Here is a 12,639-nt window from a genome sequence, read left to right on the forward strand (position 1 = left end):
ACATCACCTAAACACAACAAGTAGAATAGGAATGAATGCAGCCAATCCATCAACAAATTTATTACTTTCATCCTTCCTTTTAGGCACCCACGAGCAACGACTTATTCTCAGCCATCGGCAGCCAGCTCCATCCTCACCACACTGAGTTCAACCTCCACCCAAATTTGGAAGCTCTAATGGCCATCAAACCCTACCTCAACGACGATAATCAACAAATCAAGAAAAACTCAATCAACAAAACCCACATAAATTCAAACCCTAAATTAAAATCTCCAAATCGAAACAATCAATGGGTAAATCCTTCAATCTGGTCTATGGATTCCAGTGTATCATATCAAAGCATTGCAACTACATGGTGATATGAATGTAGAAAGATAATCAGGTTTCATATATATATATATATATATAAATGTTAAATTCACTTTACCCCTAAAGTTTCAAGAGTTTTTCAATTCGAACCCCAATGTTTAAAAATTGGCAATGTACTCCCTAATATTTCAAAAAAATTTTAATTCAGAACTTCCGTTACTAATTTTCTTATAATTAGACAGAAATTAAAAAAAAAAAAAACATTGAGGGTAATTACGTAATTTCATAAATTTTTATCAAATTTGACGAAAATTAGTAACAGAAGGTCTGAATTGAAATTTTTTGAAATATTAGGAGGGTACATTGCCAATTTTTAAACATTAGGCTTCGAATTAAAAAACTACTGAAACTTCATAAAGTAAAGTAAATTTAACCCTTGTATAAAAATCCTCAATTTTGTGATTGTTCGTTTGTCTAGAACCTAATTAATGCATTCTTGTATGGAGGCTTGATTGCTCACTTGAAATATAGCTTATTAGGAATTGTATTAAGAAATTTAAATAGTACTTTTAGTGCTAAATAAAAAATTGACATATTTTGTAAAAAATTCTAAAAGCACTTATTTGATTTTTTTTTAAAAAAAAAAAAATTATAGAATGGGCAAAAAAAAAATACTCTTTTGGGAAAAAATAATAATAAAATTAAAGTTTTTGTTTGGAAAAAACAAAATTTGACTTTAAAACTCTTTTTTGACAAAAGCACATGTAAACATTATTACAACTAAGAAAAGCATAGTTTCCCTTGTTGTACTATATGTTGGAAGAATTACTGACATCAAAAGGAGTGAAAAATTCAGAAAAATCGTGTTCCATAAAAGTTTATAGAGGTCGTACTCAAAATCATGACCATATCCATCATTGTCCTTTAAGTGACTTTAAATATTCGCCCATAGAAAGCATCAATCGGAATACGATTCCAGGAAGGACACAAATTTTTTCTTAATTAGTTTGAAAGAAAAAAATTTGTTAAATTAAGTATAAAAATTAGACCTAATACCTTAAATAAGCACAAAAATTAGACCCAATACCTCAAAAATTAGTTAGAGCTCCTGATGGATAGTTGTGAGATCGATAAAAAGAACTGATATTTAGCATTCTCCTATCTTTTTTTTATTTTTTTATCTTTCTAACATCTACTCTTTTTAAAAAATAAATTATTAGATCTATAAATGTGGTATGTAGCGTGACTCATTTCAAAATTAGAAACAACCATTTTTTATCTTGTAATTATCTAATAATGTTGATGTAATAGTCCAATCAACTTTTTGATAAGTCTTTATTAAAAAAAAAAAAAAAATCAAATGTTAATTATGATTACCATATTATCATAAAATGAGAAATACTATGAGTACTAACTCTTTTACTAACAGAGGCTTACTAAACTAATGTACAGCTTATTTATTGGTAATTGTTACATTTCTTTTAACTAATTATTTTATTTTTCTCTAATAACTAAGTTATACATCAATTTAGTAAGCCTCTTTATAAAAGAGTTAGTATATTTTTTAAATAAAATGAACATAAATTTTTTTCAAACTACTTTAATAAATGTCAAGTGTCATTTTCTACATATTTTTTTTAATATTTTTAACTGTTATTTATTATCAGTTTATTAACCAAAGACCCAACTATTAATTTTTAAAATACTCAAAGATAAAAGAAAATCTCTTTCAAGTCTAATTTGAAAAAAAAAATCTGTGCCCAAAAGATTCTCATTACTTTTCTTGCGTGAGTCGACAATCCATCGAGTCACGTGTTTCCCTTTCCCAAGGTAGGAGCATTAGGAATATTGATATTCCATGTAATACAGCCGGCCTTTTTTTTTTTTTTTTTTTATCGAGCCCACTACACCATTATTCAATGCGGATTGAGATCTGGGCCACGTATTATAATCACCGGCCCACGGTAACCACCACATGATGCTCTCCTCTCGTTGTTTGTTTAGAATTTATCTCTTCCTTAATCTCTCTGTATTTGGACTCTTTAATGTTTGCTTTGTCTCTCTTTTAGTTGTCAAAGGATTTAGCTTTTTTTTTCTTTTTCTTTTTTTATTCCCATCTGACACGCACATCTGGCCTTGAAGTTGGCATCCTTTTGTTTTTTTTTTTGTTGCAGACGAAGAAATAGCAAAGTTTTCTCCAAACTGAACTAAAAAAAAAAATTTTAACTTAATTTATAAACATGATATGTGTTTTTTTGAACATGTGAGATGCACATATTTTTTTAATAGTAAAGACGAAGTTTAAATAAATTTATTAAAATCTCATGTTCATCTCACATGTTATTAAAACAAATAAATAAATATCATTTTTACAGGCTAAGTTGAAAAAAATTCTAACCCAGTTTAGAAGAAAACTTTGTTCATGAAAAAAATACCTACTTTTTTTTTTTTTTTTTTTTTGAGAAATAATAAAATTTACTATCCTAACTATTTTTTAATTATCTTCGAATAATAAATGAGTAAATTTGTGAATTTGTGCATGAACTCACAAATTTAATAATAAATCTTAAAAAAAAAAAAAGGTTAAAAGAATAACGTGTAACCTGCAATTTTTTGTTTTTTTGTTTTGTACATTCATCGTCACTGTTACATCTGATAGGCCAACTTTCTATTTATTTATTATTTTTGAACCCAGCTGGTCCCACATGCCAATCTTCTCTCAACGCACCATTGCCATATCTATTCCTTCTGGTGATGCTCCAAAGAGACCATAAAGACTTCTCCCTATATGAGTGAACATTTGCAAAGCACATTCAACATTAATTCCTACAAAAACATCATTCTTTGGCATTAATACTCTATATATAGGGTCAAGTTTATTTGTTGGACAATATTTCATAATTAAGTATAAAATTCAAGAATTACAATAGAACAAAGTATGATAATGCTTATTTTAATAAAAGAAATAGGCACTTTTAAGCTATTATCATTTATCAGTGTTTCATTAAATAAATGGACTATAACGACTAAAAAAAACATTAATTGCAATTTAAACTCTCTAAAATCACTTATATAGTTCAATCTCACCTATAAAAGAACCAACGTAAAACTTAGTACCGTGAATGTTTTTATAATCCATCTCACTCTACTTAAAAGCTAATTATCTTATCTTCTCAATATGACAACTACTTGAAATTATCCGGTGTCCAAAGGCATAGCCTCAAGGCAGGACCGTACCATTTGAGGAGGCCATGACCCTAACAATTAGGATTACCATAATATAATTTTATCCTTCTTTCCTGAGCACCATAACATAGTCCAATTGCTAAAAAAAAAAAAAAAAAACAGCAATGTTCCATTTAAATTCCCATCAGTTTAAGCAAGAAACAAGAAAGGAACAAACTAACTTAATTGCTTTAGAAAAAGACAAAACAATCACCAAGGCACGACCGACCTTTCACCATCAAATACTCCAGACTCCATTATTGTTTCCAAAAGTCTCCCAAGGACTTGGATAAAAGTCTCCCAAGCAAAGCTGTCAGACAAAAGTTTCATGCAATTTTTCCTTCTAATGTTTTTCGCTAGTTTCATAAAAATTCTATCCATCAGATCCCATATATATGAAGAAAGCACTAAGCAGGTGCAACGGATGCTATTTTGGAAAGTGCAAAGGTATTAACAAATTAAGTCTTATTTTCTATTTTGCTATTTTTGGACTTATATTTTATCTTTTGTTATTTTTGGACTACATTTTCTCTTTTGTTATTTTTGGAAAGTTGCAGAGGTATTAACAAACAGCCAGCTTGTTCGTGATTCCATTAAGCTACAACCTAAAGAAGCACTCAGCAAAAATCTTGATATTATGAAGCCATTAGAGGATCTTACAATTTGACCCATTGAACACTCAAGAGGTCAGTGTGCTAATAATTTCCATTACCAGGAAAAGATCTGCATCCATTTTGAACTAGAGTAATGATATTTAGTAGGGATGGGCAAATTAACCGATATTTGCAAGAGTTGTTTCAATAACTGATTTTCACTTTCACATCATCAAGTTGTATGACAGTGATATAGTAATTTACCGAATAGCATTACTCTTTGAACTATCATTAGTGACAAGTTTGATTACCTAGAGTTCATAAGAAACAACATGAAGATGTAGAAGTATCCTCCACTGTAGAGAACTCTGCAGATGCAGAGTCCTCCACGGCTGAGAAAATCTTCCACAGCCAAGATACCATCACACTAAGGAAAACCTTTTGTTGTGCTCTTTGTGGAATTTACCTACTACTATTCTTCGTAATTTTGATTTGTAGGTTGTTTCCCCTGTTTTTTGCTTTGTGAGGGGTTGTTTCCTCTGTTTTCTTTGTAAGGGGTTGTGTCCCCTGACTTTGTAAGGAGCTGTTTCTGTGCTGTGGAGTTGCTCTATTTTGAGCTCTGGTTTAATGAAATGCTTATTCATAAAAAAAAAACAAGATACCATCTCACTCAAGAACATCATCTCACAAAGATAATAAACATTTAGATAAGAGATAACATTGCATTGTATTGAGTTTCAACATCTTTTTGTTTATCAGATTAGCTACAAGCTATACAGACGTTTTCTATACATACAAACAGAAACACCTCCTGATTACACAGTGAGGGAACATTTAATCAAACACCTGTTGCGCAATCCTCTCGAGTAATGGCATATTGCTGCTCCTACTTCTTTAAGTACAGAAATTACTGTCTTGCTTTACAATTGTTTCTATGCTATACATTCTATTTTCTTAGCATTTATAAATGGCATAACAAAGCTTGGACTTGAGGTTTGAGGTTTGTGACAAAGCCAACTCAATATGTCAACTGGGCGCATCAGTCTGGTAATATTTCCACACACTAGTTCCTACCCAACCCATATATTATACGTCTGGCAGGCATCCCATTGGGGGTAGTGTTGTCACTCCAGTTCTCCTCCCTCCCAATGCATATAGGCCATGTCACAGATGTTTCTTTATGAATGAATGCATAGGAATTTTGTTTATTTTTTCTTAATTCTTACAACATTAAGATGAAGATAAAAGTAGTTTTAAATATTTGTTAATGTTTTTATTTCCAAAAAAAAAAAAACAAACAAACAAACAAAAGGGTAAAAGATATATAATCTATGTTTGAGAAGAACTGTGAGGAGAGGAGAGACCTGAATGAAAATTGAATAGGATTGCATGAGAATGCCGGAGAAGCGATCAAAAGAATAAGCGACTTGAAGAAGAGGATAAACGTAATAGTTCTGAAGAAAGTCACTGTTCCCAGCACTAAGAAAGTAGATTGCACCAGATATTATTGTTGAAGCATTTGATCTCCCTGCAATTTCCACCACCCTACGGCTGATACTCCTTGTAGTACTCCAGCTGTTGACTTAATGAGATTGCATGCAACATCACCGAAATCCACAACATATATCATATCATATCATATGTCATATATATATATATGAATGAGAAAATGATAGCAATTATGAGAAAATTTATATGAAACTTAAAACAATCTAAAATTTATTTCAACAAATAGCTCAAAACCCAAGTCCAGCCATTTGTCGACTTCAAGACGTGGTATTGTAAGGGACGCATGGGAGTGTTGTGGATGTGGAGGGTCCCCTACCAATCAATACTTGTCCAAATGCAAACAAAGAAAAGCTAGATAAAGCCAAGATGTAGATCAGCCTATTTTATGGTTAATATGGAAATATTTTCCAATTTCTGCAAATGCTGAGAGCTTTATTAGTACCTTGTGAATTCATGGGTTGCAGCTGTATGAAAAGACACAAGAGAAGATGCTAGGCCCACAACTTCTGTTGCACCAACTTGAGCCCAAAAGTGTCTGTATCCCAACTCATTGCTCACTGTTTGTTGTATTCAAAGCTCCATACTACAAATGCATTTATGCTTTTGGATTTGAAAGCCCATGGATTATCCTTCGGTCTTTCTCTCTTCTCGTTAATTTTTTAAATTACCATTGAATTTGTTGGATTCTTGTGTGAAACCTACACGAGCCCACATATTTAATGATAATTTTGAAAATTGAAAGGATGGGAGAAAGACCAAGAGAAGAGATGAATCATTTCTCATCCTATTTTATTCAAACTACCTCCTACTAAGTTCCTCCCTAGTCGTCATCCTTTGTATTGATTAAACTTCCTGCTAAATAAATTATATTTCTTGGTACAACAAAAATTTGACATCTGAGGCCACGGTAGGAAGGCCACTCCAATATCTGCTATGATCATAATAAATTGAAAATCTGCAAAATAACAAAATTAATGAAAATCAAAGTTCTAATTAGGCTTGTGATGCGGATTTGAAGACATCCACACAAAAGTACAGAAAACAATAGATATTTATTAATAAAAGACTATGAATAGTTATCCAAATAGGGATATAAACAACCCCGAACTTCAGAGGTCTCAGGACTTAAACTCTATGTATATACATACTATAATATGACATACATAAACTGTATGTTTATCAAAGCCAAAGACATCAGAATTCAAGGAAAAGAGCCCATCTATTGCATACTCCGGAGGTATATAGCCACTATATGCAATAAACAAAAAGAATTGACATTGGCATATAGCCACCCACAGTTATTATCCATGGATTACATTCTCTTAGTTCATTATTCATGACAGATCTTAAGCTACAACCAACATAGAAATCAAAAAACGAAAAGGAAAAATACAATTTTCCAAGTCTGTAAGCATGATGTTTGAAACTCTACAAAAAAAGTGTGCAAAAAGTTTTGAATTAGATAAGAAAATGTTAAGTTATTTGGTCAAAATGCTAGAATGCACACAAAAAACCTCAGGAAGAGATGCACTACATTGGAAGGGGATGTGCGCGCAGTATACCTTGAGCGTGGCGCTTTCTTAAATCAGAACCACTTGTCACTTCGAGAGCCGTTCGTCAGGCACAGGAACTTTCACAAAACAGTTTGGATCCACCTAGTAAGGAGGAACAGTACAATACAACAGGTCAAGTAAACTTACTTTGCAAGTGAAATTAAGTTCACCTTCATAAGTGAAATTAATTGAGGCTGTATGCACAGGACAATTGAATGCAAGCATGTAACCCTCAATAATAAAACATTATGTGGTAGAATCAGACAGGAAATCAGTCATGGTAAAAAAAAAAAATTCATTTTTTAACATTTAAAATTAATGTAAAGTATATATTTTGAAGAACATTGTTAATATATGTAAGATTTACTTACCCTATGAAAATTAACCAAGGAGCTTTTGATCAATCAAATGGAAGCCATGTCCTTTTTCATCCATTCATACTGAAAAAATTGCACACATTTGAAAGGACATATCAAATTAGATTCTATGATAAATATAAGGGATATCTCGATATATATATAGGGTTAAATGATTTCATAAAAAGGTAAATATTTTATTTGACTCAAAAAAGAAAAAACAAAAGAAAAACGATGAGGACAAGAAAGAAAGCACCTTTGGAAACGGACGTGTTGCTTTGTGTAGTCATAATCGAGCTAGCTCTTAGATCTTCTAAATTCTTTTGATCAAATATTTTCAACACAATTAATCAAACAAAAAGGAAAACAATTAGACAGTGATAAAACAAAGAGAAAAACATAAAAGAGAGGAAATGTAAGAAAAAAACCACGTACCTGAGTGGAGATTCTTGCTAGACATTTAGCTCATTCAATCAATTCATCATCAATCATTATTAGGTGGACATGAGCAATCTTGAGCCATTCTTTTCCTTTTTTCTTGTGAAGTTGTTTCTTTAGCAAAGGACAATTGTTCATAAGTAAAACAGAAACGGAGTTAGGCAACCCCTCTTCTGGCATGTACTTGAGCATACAACAGTTATAGATCCGCAATTCTTTCAGAGAGGTGAGGTGTTGAACCCCCTTCTTATCCAAGAATTTCATATTTGGAAAATTCATTATTTGAAGAGAAGTCAGATTGGTGGGCAGCAATCCCACCTCCGGAAAGGACTTTGCATCTCCCTTTTCGCCACAAATAAACAAACTTTTAAGAAAGGGGAGCTTTTGCAAACCCCATTCCATTCGTCTGGCAACGAGGTTGTCACAATCAACAATGGAAACTGATTTTAGATTAGAAGGCAAACCCCCTTCAGGAAACGACTCAACTTTTGCACAGTCAACTATTTGCAAATCCTCAAGAGATGAGAGGAAAATGTGCATATTATCTGGTAATGACCTCAAACTTCCACAATTCCAAACCCAAAGCAATGCAAGGTTGGGGGCACGCAATCCACCTTGTGGAAAAGATACAAAACAAGGGCAATTTATGATTTGTATTTGCAATGTCATTAAATCATGTCTATGTTCTTCAGAAACTGTCAAGGATTCCAAATTCCTACACCCAAAGATATAGATGTCACAAAGCTTTGGAAATAAGTCTAATGGGACGGACTTGAGAGAACCATCAATATCAAATAAGTATAATTTTTTAAGGGTTGAAAAGATCGGGTACATTGGGAGCTCTAAAATCCCACAATTCCTAATGACAAGGGATTTTAATGTAGATACTAGATCACCCTTGGAAAGGGACACAATCGAAGAACAATCACTAACTTCTAACTCTTGAAGAGAAGTATTACTGGGCCCCATCATTATGTTGACTTGGGAATCTAGTGCATCAAATCCTCCAACTTTAAGAACCTGTATTCTAGTTGGCAATTCCTTTAACAAAACCCCATTACAACGTGTTAGATTCAATTGACATATAGCAGGAAACATTGGGAGTGAAGACACCAATAGTGGACATTCTGTGATCTCAAGTTTGGCTAAAGAAGGAAGATGGATGGGCAACCTTCTTGTTAGCTTGGGACAATCATGAATATAAAGCTCTTGGAGGAGAGGAAAAGCTTCACCTTCATTTTCAGCACCCAAGGTAAACCATTCCTCCCACTTCAACATCAACTCGAACCTTAGAACTTTCAATGCTTTAAATGGCCTAATTGAAGACGAACCACTACCATAAAATTCAGGACCCACTCTAACAACTCCATCAAACTCAACAATAGAGAGGTTCTGCAAAGAGGGTAGTTGTCCAAGCGATGGCAGGCTGCAACAAAACTTACACTTAATTAGATGAAGAGATACCATATTAAAGAATGAATCGTGCCCTACCCAATCTGGAAAACTTTGACCACCATAGTTGTTGATAGAGAGAATTTTCAAATTCGAATGAGGCTGGAGACTGTCAAGTATAGTTCTTTGACTTTCTAAAACAACAGTACCAGCTTTCCATTCCAACACCAACTCCTCAATGTGCTTCTTGTCCTTCAAGCCTGCATCTGCGGCATCTGTAGAAGAGACAACATTTTGAAGGTTCAAAATAGCAATCTTTCCTCGAAGATTTGTAAGTTTTCCCAACTCTCCAATGGAAGAGCCATTACGGCTGCCGATAATAAATTTTGTCAACGTTTGCAGACTTCTTAAGCTGCCCAATTGTATCGGCATCTCCATTATGTCAGTTCTAGTAATATCAAGATGACGTAGTTTAATGAGTTTTCGCATATCCCTAGGCAATCCAACTAGATTGTTACACCATGACAAGTTGAGTGTTTGCAAATTGATCAACTTACACAAGGAATCAGGTAACCTTTTAACTGCAGTAAAGGAAATGTCCAAATAATGTAGTTGCTTAATTTTGCCAATTGAATCAGGCAACTTAGCCAAATTTTCATAATGAGACAAAGAAAGTACCCGTAAACATCTTAGCTTCGGCAATAGAACATCCGGTACCTTTTTAGATAAATTGTTGTCCAATATGGAGAATTCTAATGGCAAGAAGGTGCGCAACCGCTTAACCTCAAAAAGAGCCTCAAACTTCTTAAAGTTATCAAATCTTGTTCTGAAATACGACAAGTGCCGAGTCTTGTTCAAAATTCCATCAAAACAGGCATCTTCTAGCCTAAAGATAAATTGTCCAGAAACAAACTTTGCTAAGTCGTTGACAAGGTCGTGCATTACAAAACATGATTTATCACCACTTGATTGTTGAAAGAATGATCTTGATACAAGATCAAGGAAGTAATCATTACCAACTTCTTCCATTGTTTTGTTATTTGGCTCTTGCAGGAAACCTTCAGCCATCCACAGTAAGACTAAACGATCTTTTTGAAAAGCATAACCCTTTGGAAATATTGAACAATAAGCAAAGCATCGCTTTAGATGTGAGGGTAGATATTTGTAGCTTAACCTTAAAGATGGAAGAATGTGTGTCTCGCCAATTGGTAAATCCCATATTTCACTGTTCAGTATCTTGTCCCATTCATCAACCTCCAATTTCGACCACAATAGAGCCCCAATTGTTTTGGCGGCTAAAGGTAGGCCCTCGCACTTTTTCACAATCTGTCTGCCCACTGCCTCTAGCTCTGGACGTGTGTTACCATTGTGAAATGCATGGTTTGCAAATACCGACCAGCAATCATCTTCTGGCAGCCTTCTCAGAGAATGAGTCCCACTAGAGCGTACAACGGATGCAACATCATTATCACGTGTGGTTACAATCACACTGCTTCCTTGTTCCCCAAATTTAAAGGGTTTTCTTAAGACCTCCCAATCAACATAATTCTTATTCCATACATCGTCTAAAACAAGTAGGAATTTTTTCCCCATCAACTTCTCCTTGAGTGTAACTTGAAGCCGATTCAGATCCTTAATATCACATGTTGACGAAGTTACTGCCTCTAGAAATGTTTTCGTCACCCTGAACACGTCAAATTCCTGTGAAACACACACCCATGCCTCAAGATCAAAATGCTCCTTCACCCTCTGGTCGTTGTAGACAAGCTGAGCAAGCGTTGTCTTGCCAATTCCCCCCATACCCACTACTGCAATCACACACATCTCACCGCCTCTTCCGTCATACGAGAGCAAAAGGTTAATAACTCTCTCTTTATCATGATCCCTACCAAAAATACCAGATTCTTCAACCAAAGAAGCCGTGGGCAATCTTTCTGTTGATTTCCCTCCAAGGCCTTCTGTTAAACCTAAGACATCCTTTTGTTTTGCAAGATATTCTAATCGCTCAATAACCCCTTCCATCCTCGGTTGTATCTCCTTGGCAAAACGATTACGCAGAACAGAGTTCCGTACCTTTGTTGCAGTAGTTTGAGATTCAGCAGCCAAATTGCGTGTCCGGATTTCTGTATCAATCACATCCAAGATGTCTTCCGCATCAAAAACAGCATCTTTCAGCTCATCAAGCCACCGTTTCAAAGCAGGCTTCGTGAGTTCCTTTTCCTCGGCGTCCTCGAGAACCGCAATCACAGACAGCAACAGTATCTTCATCTTTCTTACGGGCCCCTCTCTGACTTTTCGTCCCCGGAAGAAGTCAAGCACCTCCAGATTCATTTTTTTAAATAAATCATCGAAGACAACAGAGAGAAGCGCTCCTGCCACCACATCTGCCATCGTTTTCTTCTTTGCAGCTGAAAAAAAAAAAAAAAAAATCGAAGAAAATGAAGAACAGTGATCAGAAAGGAGTTTTTGCAAACCCTTCCGAGCGTTGTAAAATGACTAAAAATTTGTTGAGCTACTTTAGTATTCGAAGACCGTAGCGCAACAAATCTTTATTTATATTAATAATAAAAATAATTTTGTTCTCTTAATAGGAAAAATAGATAAAAATAATAATATTTTCAATGAAAAAACAAAAGTGAATAAGATTTGAAAAAATAGATAGCAAAAGTAAATAAATTAACGTGTTTTTTAGCTAAACATTTGTTGAGCAGGATGTGAGTACTCGTCCTTTTTTATTGTTTACTCACAATCTTTTCAAAAAAATAAACATCAAAATATTTTAAATTTTTTTCACTTTTTATTATTATTCAAATAAAAATTTATTATAAAATAAAAATTTTTACTTTTCAATACAAAAAATTTATAACTTTATACTACATCAATTATTTTCGGTTATAGCAACCCGGGTTGCTATTGAAAAGAAACTTGTTGTAAGACATTAGGGCCTTGTTTGGTAAGGATGTGGTGAGAGATGATTTAGAGCTTGAGAAGTGCTATATTTTTCAAAGAATTTCTTTTAAATAATTTATTACCATCACATAACATTTATTATTTTAAAAAATTTGTTACAAACTTATAAAATGATGAAACATAGTTTAAAACCCAACTTTAAAAAAAAATCATATATATATATGCCGAGTTTTGGCTTAGAGAATGTGTAGAATTGCGACACGTGTCCTCAACCAGTCCTATTAGAAAAGTATCTAGAATTGCAACACGTGGTATTTTAGATGTTAACCTTTTAATGAGACAATTAAAACATAA

General features: G+C 33.7%; 1 protein-coding gene across 1 annotated transcript in view; it reads right to left on the reverse strand.

Moving 5' to 3' along the window:
- The window catches only part of LOC132175108 (putative disease resistance RPP13-like protein 1), a gene marked incomplete in the record, with an annotated part of 46,375 nt that extends 34,587 nt beyond the window's left edge, over window positions 1-11,788 (reverse strand). Inside the window, 2 exon segments of the mRNA XM_059586942.1 lie at window positions 7,803-7,865; window positions 7,981-11,788. Of these exon segments, the coding sequence (XP_059442925.1) occupies window positions 8,011-11,766 (3,756 nt within the window).
- Window positions 11,789-12,639: the final 851 nt, after the last annotated feature.

This window comes from Corylus avellana, chromosome ca1 (genome assembly GCF_901000735.1).
Source record: "Corylus avellana chromosome ca1, CavTom2PMs-1.0".
In the NCBI taxonomy this organism is placed as follows: Eukaryota; Viridiplantae; Streptophyta; class Magnoliopsida; order Fagales; family Betulaceae; genus Corylus; species Corylus avellana.